The sequence below is a fragment of the Cupressus sempervirens genome, chromosome 6 (genome assembly GCF_028749045.1).
Source record: "Cupressus sempervirens isolate cs-2001-9-10 chromosome 6, ASM2874904v1, whole genome shotgun sequence".
In the NCBI taxonomy this organism is placed as follows: Eukaryota; Viridiplantae; Streptophyta; class Pinopsida; order Cupressales; family Cupressaceae; genus Cupressus; species Cupressus sempervirens.
The window spans coordinates 632,627,876-632,648,743 of NC_143123.1; the positions used below are offsets into that span (position 1 = coordinate 632,627,876).

The window sequence follows — 20,868 nt, forward strand, 5'->3', positions numbered from 1 at the left end:
AATTAAACAAATGATCGTGGGCATTAGATTGTTAAAGCATGGATGAGAGCAGATTAGAGGAAATTTTCACCATAAATTGAGTTTGATATGGCTTTAAATAGTTTATTGTTGATCATAGTCCCCAACGCTTAATCAGCTGATCAAGATGAAAAGGTGGATTTATGGTGAAATACCTTTTTGAGTTTGATGCTGTTATAGGAGAACAATGTTTTCTTCAAATTAGACACTGCGAAAGTCTAAGTCTAACAACAGTTAAAGGAGATTCAGCATCCACCAGTCCCATCATCAAAGGAGATTATATCAAGTTTGAGAATTGCAGAAGATTGAGAATTAGTGCATTATCAGGTAATTCATTCTTATTTGTACAAATAAATTATTGTTTTGATGGAAAAGTTGGGTAAACGGGTGAAGAAAGAAAAAGCGAGTTTACTGTATTTTTTAAAAGATGAATTGGTGAAACTTAAAAAGGCTAATTCAGAATTGGCAGAAACTATAACAAAGTTGAGAAAAGATATGCATGAAAGTTCATGTGTAAATGATATTCTTCAAAAAAGGTGCAATAAAAACCTATCAATGAAATTAGGATAAAGCTTGGGAAAAGTATTGATGTAATTTAAAATTATTATAACAGGAGGCTGAGTTTAAGGAACTACTTTTTTTTTCTTACCATGATCAACCCACATGCAAACTGTAGAACAACTTTTTTTTCATTGTATATAAACATAAAATCAAAACAATGAAGACTCTTCTCAGAGACTGAATATTGTAGTTTGTAATTTAATGATTAGCATTCTTAGAGACAATACACCTGGGCACTTTGAGTAAATTGCAACTCACTATGCAGATGGAGATAAAGGTGAACTAGAAGGCTCACAAGGCGAAGTTAGTAATATGTTAGGATCACAACTTCCTTAAGAACCCTAAGCGCTACACCTCTGTTTGATCACGATATTGTTTTGTTGTATGTTATATACTCTTATAAATGTAGGCACTTGGGTCTCACTCTATTTAGAAGCACCTTGTGTCCAGCTGATGGCACCTTACCCGCCCGAACAAGGCAATTGACATAACCACACTAGCTCCATTCTCCTCTCTGCTTGTGCATAAACAATTTTTTCACTCTTATTGCTTGGATTAGATCTCTAGATTATCAAGGAATGGAAGTAATTGAGTGTATTTATTATCTAATAGAAAAAAATAAAAAACCCTAGCATACAAATGATTTCTAAACACATTTTAATAAAAACCTTCGCACACTTCCACAGTTTCTATACATTCTTTTTAATAAATTTGTAAAATTCCAAGCTTGAAGTTGAAAATCTGGTGAACCCTATTACAGAGGGCTTATCCATATTTGTGATTTGTAGATGGCAACAAAACTACCCCTAGAGTTGTATAGTTTGCACGTTGCCCAACCACCTTACTTCATTTTCCTATCTTATCATCTGGTAGGAATTTGAACACTTGGCTTTAAAATAATTGTTCCTTATGCTCTATCATGCTATCTTGTGAAGTACTACCTGTAAAGCATGGGTCTCAGAAACGACACAATTGAATCTTGATAGCAATACCATAAGTTGACTTGCTGTGGAAAATATCTCCTACTTATCACTATAGAAAGGTGTTTACTTTCATCTTCTATGTTGCTTTTTCATTTAAAACTCAACTTTTATGGTTCCAGGCTAAGTCACAAGGTTTGAGTTCGAGTTCGAGTTCGACAACTATGAAGTTCGACAAAGTAAAAAATTTGGAAAAAAATTCGACATCAAATTCGCCTTATATAATTTTAAAAAAATCTAAAAATATGATCTTGATTCCTAGTTAGGGGGGAGTTTGTGACTTCTTGTTCATGGTATTGGTGAATATATATGCATTGTAGTAAATATTTTATGAGTTAATGAATTTCATGCAAAGAACTTTTCAATTCAAACATAAAAATATAAATATATACATATTTATAAATTAATTTTATATTTCAAATATATAGTGAATTTCATGCAAAGAACTTTTCAATTCAAACATAAAAATAAAAATATATACATATTTATGAATTAATTTAATATTTCAAATATATAGCATATGTATGCATACATATACACTAATAAACAAATTTACTATAAAAATTAAATTCAATTTATACACAAAATTTATAAATTAATATAAAATAACAAACATATAATACACACATACCTATAAACAAAATTACTAAGTAAATTAAATTCATTATCTATACATATATATACACGACAAAACTTATATGTAACAGGAAACCTAATTAATTACATATATTAAAATTTATGGGTCATTGTTAATCAATTTTTCATTCGCGCGTAGGCTAGAAATGATTAACTTTTGTATGCCGTCACGAATGATAGGAGGAAACACGAGATTTACATCTACATTATGCTTCATAATGCCCGCGCTACTCTTTCCTGAAGAGCAAAAGATTTTCGTTTTCAAAGATTATTTGAAGTTTTAATTACGGTTTGGATTAGTGAAGAAGGGCTTCCGATTTGGAATGAGGGCATTCGATCGTCTGAAATGAAGAATGAAACATGTGAAAAACCCTAGAAAATTCATTTTGTTTGAAATTTTAATTATAGAAAAAATTAGGTCCTTTATACAGGCGAACAACAAGCGAATATGAATGAACTATTTACAGTATTTTGAAGTTCGCCAAATTCCGAACCTCATGGTTGGAATTCGTTGAACCCTGTGACACAGGTTCCAGGCATATTCTCTCTTGGTCTCTTCAGGGTCCTCCCTTGAGCTTGTGAATTTGGTTCAGGTATTTTTAAACACAGCTGAGCTGAATCCGCACTCTTGTGGCAGGGTGCTAGGCATACCTAGGCCTGCCAAGGACTATTAGAAAGTAGTCTTGACCTGTTCGTGTTTTGACCAGGGTATTGCAACCTGGTATTGATTTGTTAAATCTATATTTCTCTTGTGGTTGGAGTCTAGGGTTATACGAGCGTCTCTAGATTTAATTACCTCAGATCTTGATTTCTTATTATCCTAGAACTCAAAATATGTTATTAGCATTACTTGGGGAAGAGAATGAGTAATTGTGGCCTAAGAATTTTCCTCTGTGGTTTGGGTTTACTGCTCGACATGGTGAGTACATTTCCTAATTATCCATGAAACTTGCAATATTTTTCAGAAAACAGCTGTGTGATTTAAAATGACACATTTTAATATTTTTGTAAATAAGTCCAGTTGCTTTTTTGAATTTTCATTATAAATGACTCCCAAAAGTTTTGTGATCAGTGTTCAAGTCTTTGATTGTATTGAGAACTGAATATTTCTGTCTTTTGGCATGTTTACTGATGATGTCAACATAATAGTAATTGTTGATGTAAAGCAAGTCATTTATTTGTTTGTTGCCTATGTACTACACCTGGTTTTTGAAAAAATAAAAATAAAATTTCAAGAAAGGTTTAATAATATTTGTAAAAATGACAAAAATTGATTATATTATTAAGGTCTTGGGGTTGAGTGAGTGATGAGGTCTAAGAAATAAAATGGCTTGTCAATGAATGAATAGCCAATATGCTCTGTGAGGCTGCCTCTGCAAGAATATATAGATGTTGTATTCAAGATGGGGGAGCAATAGGAGAGGGAGAGGTCGGGGAACATAAGGGCCTTGTACTATTGAGTCTAAGTTTAGATGGTTAGCATTCTTAGAGACAATATGGGGGCATCAAGGCAACATTAAAGGCATTGATTAGAAAGATGGTGAATATAAAGAACTTCATTAATGATTTAGGTGACAAGCTGGCAAAAGCCACTAAGGCCATCAAGTTCCTATGGCATTGGGTTGATTGGTCAAGTTGGAGAATGGAGAAAATACCACTTCCTTTAGTTCAGATAGCAGATGGCTCCCCCTAAGGGGAGTTTCCATCTAGTGATGGTGTTTGGTTATGATGTGGACTTGCATCCTCATTGAAAGATATTTCACTACCACTAATTTTTTTTCTGTTTAAGTCTTTTTAGGGTTTGCACATTACTAAATTTAACAATTTGTTCAACTGTTCTCATTTGTGGAGCAATATGGGGAACAATTGTATTAAGTATTTTTAGATTTCGAGAGTCCAATTAGGAGTTGTTTACATACAATTTCTCTATGGCTGCATGCAATTAGAGGAAGTGATTTTACAACTTCTCTATAGCTATGTGCATAACAAAAATGATCAAGAATTTGAGCAATTGTCTTGCGAATTCTATAAGGTATCAAAATGTTTTAATATAAAACACAATTGGATGGGATCATTCATTTTAGTAGAAATTGGCTATAGCTATGAACATTTTTGAGCATTTGTTAGAAGATGGTATTCGTGGAATGAACCCTGTCAAGGAAGGTTCAAAAAGTGCAAAGTTTGACCTCCGCAAATATTGTGCTAGTCTATTTGATTATGTTATTCCTGATGTTACAAAATTCAATAGCTCTAATAATAGCATGAATTTTCCCACTAATGGGCAAAATATAAATAAATTATGAATGTTGTTACATGCGTTTCATCAAGTGTTTAACTGCTTAATGCACTAAGACCCACTTTAAAGGTACCAAAGAATAGTGTTTGGGGTGAAATGTTATTTCACAGAGGCATATTTGGTGCAAATTTGGGAACCAAAATCTTGGAGTTTCTCCTTGTTCATATTATCATCTCGAGAACTTAAATTAAGAAATAAGATTTATCGATATTAATAGCAACATAAGGGTGTTTTTTCTTCCTAAGACCGAGTGTGAAGATCATTTAGATCAAAATGGATAGTCATAGGACAATGATAGAGGACAATGAGACACTTGATGCAGACCAATTAGTATGACAGCCAAGGGAGCATTTTAGAATTGACAAAGTGGATAAATTGTCACCAAAGAAATGGTTGGTTTCTAATATAGATTAAAGATTATTAACATGGTGATTTTTTACAAAAGGTCTACATGTTATGTTTTATCTTTGGGAACCTATTTTAGCAATTTCTAAAGTTTCCAATTACCTTGCCATTTGAATATCTTGATGTGGTCATTTCCACGTTCCCATACTTCCTAATAGTACAGAGAGTCAAAAAGGAAGTTTTGTGACCTCTGCGTTCTCTCGAGTCTTGCCAAAGGCATGTTGCAGGTTTCTTCAAGGAAGTTTAATAAATGAAGAATTTAACCTTAGTGAGATAATACACACAGTTAGGGTTTTCATTAGTTGCTAAAGCTCTATGTCTGTAATATCATGGCAACTGGTACTTGTGCACAGTTAATAAAAGACTGTATTGTAAGGAAACTTAGACCCAAATAGGAAGACACATATAGGATAAGACTTTTTTTTCTTTTGTTTCAGGGATCTTTGAACATGGAAATGCATTTACTCTAGAATGGATGGAGTTGAAAATAATTTTATAGAGGTTATCATTCTCCAACAATACAAGACCATGCAAATACGACTTCAACCTATATGAAGTTTGTCAAAACTTATACTATTTCATGAAGCTGCTAAACACCAGATAACATGCAGGGTATCAAGAACTCATACACTTAGTATGTTTTCTATATCATTTCTATCCTCAGCAGGGACTAGACAGTAAGTTTGCCTTATTTGTTTTCTTGAAGTCCATGGTAGCATTTTCTTTTGGTGAAACAAAGCTTCTCTTCATGGTATTGTGCCTAGATGGATAACCTTCACTAGGTATCTTTGAACTATGCTTTATTCACACCCAATGATGGTGTTATTGACCCCAACCAGACTTTGTCTGCACTAATGTGTTTCATGCAGATGGATCCCACCTTCTTTGCAAATGTGGTAATGTTTAGGTGACAATGCTTCTTGGAAAGAAAATATGTCATGATTGTATTGATGAAAAGTTTTGGATGGTTTGATTGTCAAGTATAATATTATAAGGTTAAGAGACAACATTCTTATCAAATTAAATGTGGTATAGGTTTTGAAGTCATTAATCATGGAACGAGTGTCTAAAAGACATTAATGCACAGTGAGTAGAAATAGATCTTGAAGACCTTAGAAGGTAAAATACAAAACAATTAAAGGCTGCAAGACTGTCACAATGAGGATATTCACATATTATCTTTTATTGTTGCCATTAAATGTAGTGGTTTGTTTGAAATTGCATCAGTGGGAACATGCCTGCCTAAGGATGATGGTGTCAGCAATGGAACCTTATTGTTAGCTTGGGTTGCTATGTGTTAGATCTACCAATCTACTCATTATGGAGAATTTTTGCTATATTATCAATGACCTTTCCACAGGAGATTATTTTTCAGACCTTATTTTGCAGAGATAGTATTTACCAATGGGCCTCTTGGAATAAGTGTTTTTATGTGTTCATACGATATCATAAAATCTGGTCAGAATTAGATATATATGTATATATAGGTTCAAATAGTCCACTTGTTTTGACGAATACAAAGGCAATGATTACTAAAGATAGAATATTAAAAATAAGAGTACAGAAAATTGTACAGAAATCCCCATCTCAGCAATGGAAAATTGTTAAGAAGCTTGAGATAAGATAGGGAGCTGAAGGTGTTCATCATGTTCTTGGACTTCCTGGAGCACAAATACACATAATAGTAAAGTATGGAAAGTGTTGCAAACTGCGAGAGATTTTTGAGAAATTAGTTCCACCAATGCTAATGAACATAGCAGTAGCTCTCACTGCAGCATTTGTGTGATGATAAAGCGAGTTGTGGCTTGTTGATCTAGTGGGAAGTGAGAGAGAAGAACACATATTCCTTATAGGAACTCCAACTTCAGAAGAACAATAATAATTTCAAGTTGTGGCATGCTCAAATGAGTTACTTAATAAATTTCTTGTGTATAAAAAACACAAAAATAGGAGCTGCATAAACTTAAATATGTTTATCAAATGCATGAAAATATTGATCAAATTTTACGGCTACTATAGTACTAGTGGTGCTAAATCAATTAATACTAAAGGGTTTCCCAAGACAGTTTCAAAAAGAATCCAGAAAAAATGAGTCTACAAAAAAACTTGAATAGATGTGCAGCCCTTTGGTCTATTATTTTAAGATAATAAATTGTCTGGATACTTTTACTAGCAGAAAGGTTTCTTGCATGCAATATCAACAAGAAAAAAAGGAGGCATCTGCAAAACCTATGGTTAAGGTAGATATATAAAATATCAATGACACCTCTCCTTTGTTATCTTCAGCCAACATGGGAATAATCATCTATGATAATGGGTAATCCTATAATGTACAATGGACTACCTCAGCTACGTGCATAACAAAAATGATCAAGAATTTGAGCAATGGTCTTGCGAATTCTATAAGGTATCAAAATGTTCTAGTATAAAACACAATTGGATGGGAATATTTATTTTGGTAAAAACTGGCTATAGCTATGAACATTTCTGAGCATTTGTTAGAAGATGGTATTCATGGAATGAACCCTATCAAGGAAGGTTCAAAAAGTGCAAAGTTTGACCCCAGCAAATATTGTGCTAGTCTATCTGATTCTGTTATTCCTAATGTTACAGAATTCTATAGCTCTAATAACAGCATGAATTTTCCCACTAACGGGCAAAATATAAATAAACTAGGAATGTTGTTACATGTATTTCATCAAGTGTTTAACTGCTTAATGCCCTAAGACCCACTTTAAAGGTACCAAAGATAGTGTTTGGTGTGAAATGTTATTTCACAGAGGCATATTTAGTGCAAAACTGGGAACTAAAATCTTAGAGTTTATCCTTGTTTATATTATCATTTCGAGGACTTAAATAAGAAATAAGATTTATCCATAATAATAGCAACTGAAGGGTGTTTTTCTTCCTAAGACCAAGTGTGAAGATCATTTAGATCAAAATGGATAGTCATAGGACAATGATAGAGGACAATGAGACACTTGATGCAGACCAATTAGTATGACAGCCAAGGGAACATTTTAGAATTGATAGTGGATAAACTGTCACCAAAAAAATGGTCGGTTTCTAATATAGATTAAAGATTATTAACATGGTGATTTTTTACAAAATGATAATTATTTGAGACAAGAATAGTGCTTTAAAATGATGGAACATTAATCAGTACTCCTAAACGAAAGACATTGCTATTGAAATTAAGAGCAGCGGACTGGGATATGCAAGACAAAGTAGAGGTATCCATCAGAGCACTCATGGAGGACACCATTATGAGGACATGAAAAAAATAGAGGTCTCTTATGTAATAGAAAAAGATGCACTAAGAAGATTGAGGTCGCAAATCTTTCCATGAGCTCAAAGGGAATTGTCATGATGTGACAGACCTATGAGGTCCTTCTAATAGTATTGAAGACTGGTATGGTGAGCATGCAAAGGTTGTAAAAGGGATGTATAAATAACAATGATGAACAAATGATAACTACACTATTATGATAGTGTTGAAGGTATGTTAATAGTTTGAATTAACTTTAATCCAAATCAACGATGTAGTAGCATGTAAAGGACAATGGTCAATGAAGCATCAAGGAAATTATTTAAAGTGGTAGACATGAATGACTAGAAAAGATGGCAGCATTGTTCTTAATAACCATATGCAGTCTTAAAGTGGTTCATTAGGAAGACTATCAAAGGTAAAACCACTATAAGGGAGTAGTCAACAAGAAGTCGTGAAGGACTGCTAGAGCACAATACAAACAGAAAGCACCATGCAAGTGAGGAGCGATGGAGGTGAAAGGAATAGAGATTCAAAGCTATGAGAAAAATTTAAGAGCCCCATCATTTTTTTCAAACAAGGTCACAACAAAGAAACAACTTTTTTTGAGAACAAGATGGATCAAGTGAACAACATGCCAAAACACTAATTTGTGAATGCTAGAGGAGCAACAATTTGCAGGGCAGCACAAAAACAATGTTTATGATAGTCACATCGCAAAACGAGGATTACCTACACGCCAAATAATCAGAGGTAGAGAGGAGCATTACATGATAGTCATCTCAACACAAGCTTGACCTATAGGGCCAAACAATCATAAAGGTGGAAAAGATTATGAACTGTTGATAATGGTGACCATCTAATTAGTACTAGTGCATGAAATCTATAAGGAGTAGTCATTATGCTTTTAATACCATGAAACAATATAGAAAAATAAGTGACAGACTTTTGTAATATGATGCATTGATGTACAATAGTGGCAAGCACCATGGTTTAGTGTCAGTGAAGGAGATCATTCAATAGGTAGATAACAAACCATGAAGAACATATTACAAACCATAAAGAGTGATTCAGTTACAAGTCAAAGCTTGCTTACGGTTTCTTTCTTTCTTAGGTTGAAAAGGGCTGCTACAAGCAAAAATGGTCACCAAAGTTCACCTGAAATTCCAAAATCTTGAAATCACCAAAGTTCAATTGAGATACGATTGAAAAGGGCTGCTGCGAGCAAAAATGGTCACCAAAGTTCACCCGAAATCCCGAAATCACCAAAGTTCAGCTGAGATGATTCAAATCTCTATAAAATCCGTCAATCATTGTCTGCTGCTGCCATTGAAGCCTTCCACACAACCCAATTGATCAATCACAAGTCCTGTCAAATGCCCTTCCCTTACGAAATCATCAAAGTTTAGCCGCGTGAAATCACCAAAGTTCAGCCCGTGAAATCACGAGTAATGAAAAATTTATTGAACTCAAACGCAGGTTCGACCTTTAATTCTTTATCAAAATTTTTTGGTCGAAATTCTATTATGACCCAAGTTGGTCGAAATTTCGACTAACTTGCGAAAACTTTGGATATTTTCAACTTGGGCAAAGTGATGTTGGTCGAAATTTCGACCAAAGCATGATATATATTTTTTTGGTGACCAACGCGGGAATGAAATCAAAAAATGAGGATTCATAGCTTTGATTGAAAAATTTGGTAGAAAAATGGGTGCATATGTACTAGTGTCTACAACTATATATTATAAGTAATATAAAGGTACGCACAAGTAAAAGATTTATGATGCATATTGAGTTAATTGAATAAATTGATGGTGTGTTGTGCAAGCGTTGACATATAGCAAAGAGAAGCATTGACATAGGCTTAACCTCCCAATCTTGGACCTTAACATATCCCCACACAATCTCTTATGAGAAAGGCCTTCCCTACCTTGGATAGATAGGGGCACCATAGTCCTTCCATCGTGAGCATACCGGTGTTAGAGTGTCAGCTAAGCAGCAGATAAAGCTGAGGAATTCCTCCATCAACCTTTCCTCTATCAGCTAACACTCTCGACCTCTAGTGATCATTTATGGCAAGCATGCCTCTATACTACCTTGGCCAAAGATTTAGGTGGGTATTAAACAATTCGATCGCCACTGCTCGACTTGACAATTGATTACATCTTGGACAATCATGAGCCGACATGGACTTATGCAATCTCTTTTTTTAATTGATCATATTTTTAAGACACTGAATATTAGTTTTCTTTTCTTTTCTCTTGCAGGATTCCTTTCCTCTTCACCCATTTACACTTGGCTCTACCGACCTTGGGTGCATCTTAGGAGATTGTTGATAATCATGAGATTCTTTTAAATCATAAATATTTGTGAAACCATTTTGAAAATTGATCACAACTAGTACATATCAAGTAGTAGAGAAAAAAAAAAAAGATATTTCAAGGCAGATTTTACACAACATAAAAGTACTATATGATTTCATTGGCTGGGCATTTCTTTTCCTAGAATTTAGTAGTTCATCCTTATGGGCATGCACCCGATGCTTATGAATAGGAACTTGTCATAATATGACAAAAAATGTAATAAGGAGCAAAGCAGAAGCTTCTCAGATGGTTATCGTGCGCAATGCTAACATTGCATTTGAATAAAAAGAGCTTTCTTGAATAGTAAGGCATTGCATATAATGCAAATAATTTGGGAAAAATACATGACTTGGATATAGAGAGAAACAAGGCAAGTCGCTGGTACGGTAGCAACCACTATGTAAGATATGGCTTCACCCGAGCAACTCAGTATTGCATTATGCTTTTGATATTGGATGAGAGATGAGAAGAATTTGGTTAAAGAGAATCTTAAACTATAAGGAGAGAGAGAGAACGCAAGAGAGAGTATTCTCTCAGCCATGGGAAATGGAAATATAGTCTCCTGCTGTGGTTACAAGGAGTTTGATTTGCAATTACAAGAATACTTTAAATTCAAATCTTTAAAAAGAATAATGCAGTTAAAGGGTGGCAATGCTCATGTTTTGGAAACATAAAGAAGTATATATTTTCTCCATAATCTTAAACAAGATAATGTTTTATATATATATATATATATATGTCATCGTGCCTGTGATTTTTTGTTTAGGATGGTACCTACATATACATATAGGGTCTATTTGGTTCTTGGAAGATGACAGGAATTGGCTTTCTTATAATCCGGATTTGAAATTTTTTGCGTTTGTTTCAAAATTGGCAAAATGAAATTAGCATAACGGACTTCCAATCTTGCCTCAAAACCAGGTTTTCCAACTTCCTACTAGCAAGTGGGAATTGAAAATCAAAACTTGGTTATGTTTTTTAAGGAGTGTAAAAACAATAGATTGGACTACTTTTTAAAATTTGCTTTTAACTCCAAGCTTACACATAAAAATGTGTCTTCACATGCATCTTCTGAGTGAAACAAATGGTTCAAGTAAAATCCCAAAAATCGGAATGAAGATTTGCAAAACCTTGATTTGGCTAAACCAAGGTTTGTAGAAATCCAGGTTTTTAAATTTCACGAACCAAACGGACCTATATCTATATGCATATGTAATTTTAAGAGTACATATAATTTCTTTTTATCATTGTATTTTCTCTAGATACGCACGCATAAACTTATATATACATGTAAGTGCAATTCATAGACATTATTACAGTATCGTGGTGGCATCATATATATATATATATATATATATATATATATATATATATATATGAGAAGTCTAAAATGTTCAGCATATCCACATTCTTAGAAAAGAAAGAGGCAATAGTTCTTTCATGATATTAAAGGTTTATTATTATTCCTCTTGTTTTAAAATTGAGCAAGTAGCTCATGACTGTCCAAGGTATACTTTGTTGCCTAGTCGTTAAATCCTTCAGCAAGGTAGTTAGAGCCCATACCTGATAGTCTGATGATGGACTAAATTGGTGCCCCATTCCTTGAATCCCGTTTAGCAATGCTTCCCCCCCTTCGTTTGCTATTGCAATCAAAATGCATTTTCCACAATAATAACTTGTTCCTCCATTTAAATTAAAATATCAATAAAACAAAATAACTGATAATTGTCACAATGGCTAACCACCGCTAATCTTTATATTGAAATATGAGCATTCTTTTTTGTCAAAATAAGAGAAATCAACTAACAAGTCGTTTTTACATGATTCAAATCGGAAAATCACAACTTCCACTTCACATGATCATGATATTAGGAGTATCTAACCAACCATTTCAACGGCTGTGACAATATTTCAAAAGATCAAAAAATTGGGATGCAACAATAGTAGCTAAAGATCGTATTTTAGGGGTAGAAAAGATTAGGGGAAAGATGGGGGAAAGTGTTGTGCCAAGTCTTCTCTTGTGAAGATGCAGAGCCTGAAGTGTGTTTTGTAGTCAAGTGCAATGCTTTTCTGACACCAAAGTATATCTGTCTTGAATGAAGATCTCTAGAGTTGTCTAGGAAGAAAATATTGCTTCTGTAGACAACATCATATGGCAAGTGGCAAAAATAAGGCAGAAAAATCACATTTATATATACCTATCCCGGATTCTAATGTTTTCTATAGAGAAAACTTTGTTTGTATTAAATATCAATCAAAAAATAATACAAATCATCCTGGTAACATTAGAGGCTTAGAGCCAATAATCACATATAAAACTGTTTGTATATAATCATAACATTGGATTGTATATAACATATGCCTATGGCTATTCTTATATCATGATAATACAAAATGGCAAGACAGAAAAATGACATATTGAAAAATCAATGCCAGGGAGACCACTAGGACAGTCAATCAGATAAGATGTTCTCATTGGACTTAACTTCCTCAATATCTGAATTCCTGGTCAAGTTGAAGAAGATCTTGTCTTCCGGATGTTCCTTTCTCATCTTTGCTTGATTTTGATCAGCTTTATCATTGTATTTCTTATGATACTCCATGAGTTATTTGTGGAGTATAGGATTAGTACTGCTATTATATGCCAAGGTATTTCTATAGATATGACCACGTCCTTCTCCTAGAAGCTTGAGAAACTTTGAATTGGATATTTCCATGGTCACTGTGACCTGCATGGCAACATTGTTAGAACTTAGAAGTGCGTCTTTTAAAAGTCACATTAAGCATCCTCCTGTTATAATTGAAAACCTCATCATTTCTCACCTTCCAAATAATCCATAGAATTTTAGTTGAAAGAGAACCAGAAAACTAGTATTTTTGGTTATTAATGTTCCAATTATATAAATCCATTGCAAGAATAATGCCATGTTTTATTAGTTAAAAACAAATTCAAGAAAAGTGTGCTCAATAATTTCTGATTTTCTATAGTTGGAGGTTATTTGATCAGTATCATCTTGCTATTTGTGTGACAGTCTGTTTAATAACTGCATCCACCTGAAACAAGCCTTTTCAGGCTCCAGGTAGTTAGACCAAAGAGTTTTGATGTGTTTGTACCATTTCTTGCTGTCCCTTGAAGATTCCAGCTATTAATGTCTTAGTTACCTAATTATCCCCTTGGCCTTGCAAACCAGGTGAATTTCGAACCTGTTCTTGGTCCTTGTCCTGGTTCCCTTTTGGGTTCCACTTGGGTTGGAACCCAAGCAGGTGAGTTCCTTCGGGTCAAACCTAGGTCAAACCATGATCGAACCAGGGCAGACCCAGGTAGACCGAGTGCAAACTAGGTACAGTTCCACTGAGAACATTCTATAATTTAGTGAAGAAAACAATTATTACAGAATTTGAAAAAAGATTTTTAACATTACAATTTTTTTATGCTGAACTTCAAATATTTATTACATCAAATTAAACTAGCCCTCAAGATTTCTTCCAGTGAATTTTTTATATCCTATGCTGATAATGACCCGTCCAAATAATTTGAAGCTCTGTAAAGTGATAAATCATATTTGAAACATTAAATAATATCTTCAATAGGTGAAGGGAGTTGCAAGCTACTTATATAACATTTTTCAAGTAGTTTGTTAATTACAAACAAACAAGCTTGATCTACAATGAAGTAATAAGCTTAGCTTTGGACACCTTGGAAAACAGGAATGTTATTAGTGCAGTTGATCCCAATAACATTGACAATGCTTGTGAACCAACTAGTGCCTTTGATGAAGAAGAAGAAGATGGTTTAGATAATCTATTAGATGATTTAAACGTAGCATAAAGTTCTAATTGTTGAAAGTCTAAGCAATGATGCTTGAAGTCAATATTATTTTAATATTTTGGTGTTGATAATAGATATGATGCTAAGATTACAAGTTTATAGTGTTTTTGTTGTTTTATGATACTATGTAGCATTCTAATCTTAATTCATTTTTCTAGGCTGCACATATAAGTATGTATATAATTTTTACCTGTTTTTGTACTAATGAACCCAAATGAATCCACACCCCATTTCAAGATTCTGCCGTACCAGTGAGCCAGTTCTTCGAACCCGAACTCAAACCCAAACTTGAACCAGTAACTTAGATTAATATGATCAACAATATCAGATTTGATAGCCAACTGGTTATAAATGTTTTTAGCCTTACTTTTGGTTGGTAAGGATCCATCAATCCATTTGAAACTCATATTTAGATCATCATCAGCAGTACAATGTACAGGAAACTGAAATTTTTGCAAGCATCTCTGAGAACAGAAGATGTTCTCCATTTAGGAGGAGTAACTACCACTAACAGTGGGCCACTTAGTAAGTTGTTTTAATGATATCACTAAAACAATTAATGTGAAGATTACTCCATTTTTTTCAAGAGGGCTAAGATCTTATGATTATGTGCCAAGCTCCACCAAATGAATCTGTTACCATAGATTTGATTACTGCTGCTGCAAAAATCATTGTTAGTAATATCAATCTAAAGGAGTTCCCATGCTTTCCACAAACTCATGAAAACTTTGTATCCTTTAGGTTGGATAGACTGTCTACAAGTGAGGAGATCAAAAAATGAAAGCCCCTTCTGTGCCTTAGCTCTTTGTGGAGCAGCGGAGGTAATGCTACTTCTAATCAGAACCTTCCAAATTTTTTTGACCATCAAATGGTTTTGTGATCCATTTAGCAGCAAAGGCTATTCCTTGCAATCTTAAGTATTTAAGCCCTAATCCACCATGCACTCTGCTCATACAACACCACTCCAATTGGCAGAATGTCTCTTCCTTTGCCCTTTCCCATTGTACCATAAGAAATTTCTGAATTTTTTCTGTATATCATTCAGCTGTTAACTACCAAAGAGCGATATAGATGCATAGTAGATACTCTAGGGTGATAGAATCTTCTGGTGGACTTGAAATCTGCCTCTCACAGTTAAGGTCTGTTTATTCTAAACGTCCATTTTTTTCACGATTTGGTCTTGATCCACTGCCATATCTCTTTCAAGTTAGGATCTACAGCAAAGGGGATTCTCAAATATCATACAATAGATTTTTTTTTTGTTTCTGAGATGGAAATAGCATATCTTAGCCCATGCTACTCAGATGTGATTTTCTAGGGCAGCATCTTCTGCTTGGACTAACAGTCTTTTGTTTGGGCTTATATGCTTGATTTAATTTCTAAATATTCACTGGTTTGTTATTTTCTCTCTTTATTTTGGTAACTGTGCTAAAAAATATGAAATTCATAATGGAAATTAGTATTTTTGCATGGTTAAGATTATGCTAGTTTGATGTACTATTTGGATTAATTTTTGTAATTTGTGTTGTATTTACTAATTTGATTGTGGTTTTGCTTGTGATTAACCATACAAGGCCAAGAAAAAGGTGGCTTTGTTGTTGCAGAAATTGAAGAAATATGAGTTGCCTGAGCTTCCTCCACCTTTACATGATCCAGAGTTATTAACACCTGAGCAGCTCCAAGCACTGAGAAAAATTGGTTTCAAAAATCAGAACTATGTTCCTGTTGGGGTGCGTGGGGTATTTGGAGGTGTGGTTCAAAATATGCATATGCATTGGAAATTCCATGAGACTGTCCAAGTATGTTGTGATAACTTTCCCAAGGAGAAGATCCGGGAGATGGCTACTATGTTGGCAAGGTTGAGTGGTGGCACTGTGATAAACATACACAATGTCAAGACCATCATCATGTATCGTGGAAGGAATTATCGACAGCCTAGAATTTTGATTCCAATCAATACTCTGACCAAGAGAAAGGTACTGCATTACTGGCTTTTTAATATCAAATACAAATAAATATTCATTTATACTCATGCATGTTTACAGTATACACAAACACACATATCAGCCACTTGGATATTATTTACATTGTTTAACACTGGGTAGAGTGAAGAGTTAAATCTGTCTGAACAATGACATTTATGCCATTGCCACACATTTGGTGTAGGATCTACTTGGAAAGTGTGCAATATCCTGTTTTCCAAGGATGACTAAATTTGACTTAACTTTTGACAAAGCAACCCACAAATACATGTGACATCTTATACCAGATATCATTTGACATTTCAATCTGTTCAATTATTTACTATGTAAAACATGTTTGAGTAATCTTTTTGATATAACATTCAGAGTTGCTGATTCATTTTAATTAGTCAAACCACCTTAAACAGCTGATTTGTCTTTTATCATTGCTAATTTAATATGAATAAGATATTTTATTGTAGGTTATATTGCCATACTGTTGGTGCTTGAAGGTTTGCCTACAAGATACATATATACTGCAACAATCAACCATCAGAGTAAAATAAAAATTATAGTTAAGCTGTCATTCTATTCTATCACAAGTGGACACACTTTGGATTTGCTGGCTTGTTATTGGGTTTTATTGGGAATCAATAATCTTTGCAAGGATCCCTTCCACTAGTAATATGCACGTGGCTAAGCTATTACGTATTACGATTACTGTTTACAGAGGGATGTGGTAGGATTTGATGCTATGGTAATACTGTTGATACTATCATCATATTTTGAGCTACTGTTCATAGTGGGATGTAGTAGGATTTTATGTGGACTGTTGCCTTCAGGCTGATGGAGTAGATGCTCCTTATCTTGCAACTCCATTTTGTTAATGATTTCTGATAAAAAATAAATTAATATGGTAATTAAAAATAAGAAAGAGAGTACAAACACGTTGGCAGATTTATTATCTAGTCCTCCAATCTCAGCACCTCTTTCAGCTATGGTTATAATGCGTCAATTTAAACCTTCCACAGGAGACGATTATGTAGAGGAATGTACTCAAGATACAGATTTGGGTGAAAGTTAAAAAATATAAGATGTTACTAAAAGTGAAGCGATCTTCATCTCAAATAAATGTTTCTCAATAAGATGAGAAAGCTATGTGTACCAAGGGTTCGAATGCTTCTACTCACAAGGGGACATATAACTCCAAAGTCTAGTGTCATTTGAATTGGAAAAAGAGTGTCAAATTTGCACATCTGTTTTTTTCCCTCAATGGGTTTTAAGTATAAATTGCCTGGAGTTCATGGTGATATTCTTTTATTTCTAAGCTTATTAGTTCCCTATTATGAATAACATTCATTCTTTTTATACACCCTCATTCGCTCAGACAAGGAGAAGGATACTTCTTTCACATTCTTGTAGATCATACCGATACATTGCAAATCTGGGATTTTACAAATCATCTTTTTACAGATAGGTATAGTACCTTTCATCCATTTAATTTTTTGTAGTGATTATATTCAGGTGCTTTAATAACATCTTCATTGTTATTACTCATTTGCTTAACAACTGGGTTGATAGAATCACAGTCTATTTTACCTGGGATTTTAACATTTCCAGTACTGTTCCCTATGGGGATATTTGTATATTTTGGCTTTAAATTATGTAATATAGTTAAAAGTATAAGTTTGCCAAATGGAAAGCTTTTTAACAAGATAAGTCCTGGTTTTGGTCCTGCACAAAATAGGCCACTTGGAAACTGACTTACAATATAAATCAAGATAACATTTTATTTTGTCTAATCATTAGTTTACATCATACAATCTTATAACATTCTCATAATTAGATCTAATTGAGGCATATTACACTTCAATGTGGATTCCCATAATAACCTCATTAGGAATTTGTTGAAATTTTGGCAAACCACAGTCTCAAGGTTGGTTGCCCTTGTACTGCAAGAGCATGGAAGGTGGGCCACCCTTCCATCCTTACAGTTATTCTTGGAGGCTGTTCATCCTTGTTCAATCCCAAGAGCATGGAAGTTTGGTCCTCCATTCCACTTCTTGGTCCACAAGCATGGAAGACTGGCCGTCCATTCCATCTTGGGGTGTCGTAGCTGATGGAACTTTAAGCCCAAGGGCACACTAAGCCCCTTGGCTCATTAGCATAACATTAATCTTGGGGTGGCATACTTGATGGTACTTCAAGCCCAAGGGCACACCAAGCCCCTTGGCTCAGGAGCATAATGTTCATCTCAGGGTGGCATACTTGGATCTCATGAACTCTGAAGGTTGGCCTGCCTTCCTATTGGAAATCTGTCTCTCTAAATTCATAATAGGTTATCAAACAAATCCTTTATGATATATAATTAAGCGAGACATTTAGATTCAAAGATCATCAATTGTTGCCAATACTACTATAGTATGGACTCATGAATTGTAGCTACAATTCTATTGTATTCGTCTAAGTCACAAGGTTCGAATACAAATTCGAGTTTGTTGCTCATAAAATTTGGATGAAATTCGGCAAGGCTAAAAATTCAGAAAAAAGTCCACATTAAATTGAATTTATATAAATTTATTTATTTATAAATATAAGTAAAATATCCACAAAATTGTCAAAATAGTTTGACATTGCTAGATAATTATACTAAATAACTCAATATTATATCAAAATAAAATAATATTATTATAAATAGCAATATTATATTAAATATCATGAAATTCGGATGAAATTCGGAAAGGGTAAAAATTTGCTGAAACTCAAACTTCATGGATGAAATTTGGCGAATTCGGTGACCAAGGTATTTGTAGATTTATCTTTTATCTAATTGCTGCTATAATATATTTATTTTCTGCTTTTACTTGGTTCCGATCCTTAATTGTTTTCTTGCTTATGATGATCAATTGATTTCCTTCTTCCTGAATTAATGCCCCTTTTTTATAATCCCCATGAAGGGATGAACAGTCACTGATCCATAGTCATTTACCACAAATGATACACTCTTGTATCCCTTTCTTTAATTCTTGTCTTGCTTATGATTATCAATTGATTTCCTTCTTCCCCCCTTTTCTATAATCCACATAAAGTGATGAAGAGTCACTGATTCATAGCCATTCACCACAAAGGATACCTTTCTCAATCCCAACTGCTACCTTTACCAACCGCTGCCTTCTTAATAATGCTGTGGAAAATACACTTCCTTTTTAGAGCATCATTACCAATGATAAGTGCTTATTTGCATCTTCTACGCTGGGATAGTTGATTACTAATGGCTGCGGTCCGAAAGTCTATGGTGGGGGCACGACATTTCCTCAGTACGCAATCATATAAGCATGAATAATAAGTAAACAAGATAAAACGATAACTCTGTAAAACATGCTCTCTAATCTATTAATTTCCTGAATTTTTATAACTCAATTGAAGAATTGAGCCCAAAACACTTAAAGTTTGTACATAACTCTCCTTCTTATAGAGCAAATTAAAATGATTTGTTTACCCATTGTTGGTTCCCAAAATTGCAGATTGGAAATCTAAGAGCCTGCCACTTCTCCTATAGGACTTCTCAATAAGTTCTGGCTAACGAACAGGAATACTTCTCGATTCCTCTGCAAAGTCCTTGAACTCTATCAAAATGAAATTGGATGCTGGATAATAGTTGAATGTTTTGTATAAGGTTTTAAATAATTGATTTGATGTTTTTGGGAAGGAAGTTATAGATTTTCTGACTTCAATAATAAAAAGACGAGTTCTTTTGCTCATTCGGGCAATAGAGTCAACTTCAGTGAATTATCACGTACAACTTTATAATGTTTTACACACTTTATTGCCGACAATTAAATAATCGAGATGCGACAGATCAAATATTATGCAATCTTAAATTAGTCCAGATTGAATTTTAACTCCTCTGGCAAGGAGACAAAATGGACATAGATGCGGAAACAATTATTTATTTCACAATATCGGCATGATCAAATTTTAAATGCTAAATGACCATGTCTACTTATCCGACATTTAAATTGATGCAAAATTCCAAAAAATAATTACAAAAGACGATTCGCTTGCAGTTTAAATCTCCATGCCATTTAAAAAATAAACAAAAGACTTTTATTTTATTATTAAAATAAAATAAATCAATTTATATTACAAGTCATATTAAACTCCTTATTCCTCCGTACAATAAATAAATATAAATACTCCTTGAGAATGTGTGAATGTTCGGATATCTCCTCTTGACTTCCCCTTTCAACTTGTATTTATATCTTTCTCTTCTAAAGATGCGACTTTTCAAAATAGAATAGTCACTCTATTTTAATACTTAATGGCATCCTTGTATTTATTAATACTTTGATTTAACTTAAAAAAAATAAAAAAATCACAACCTTTCAAGAATAATCACCTACTGACTTTGTGATTATCAGGCTTTTCTTCTTTGCCGGCAAATAAAAAGTTTCACATTACACAAAATTTTAATCGCAACTTTATATTATGCTTGTTCATTGCGCGAATCATCCCTTCGTTCAGAATGACCTTTCAAAAATCGTATCGACT

At 33.8% G+C, this 20,868-nt stretch overlaps 1 protein-coding gene across 1 annotated transcript in view; it reads left to right on the forward strand.

The window, feature by feature from the left end:
* Nucleotides 1–20,868, forward strand: part of LOC149553821 (RNA-binding CRS1 / YhbY (CRM) domain protein) — a 69,348-nt gene that overhangs the window by 44,738 nt on the left and 3,742 nt on the right. Inside the window, exon 3 of the mRNA XM_089789178.1 lies at nucleotides 15,931–16,332. Coding sequence (XP_089645304.1) covers nucleotides 15,931–16,332 — 402 coding nt within the window. The remainder of the gene's footprint in view (nucleotides 1–15,930; nucleotides 16,333–20,868) is intronic.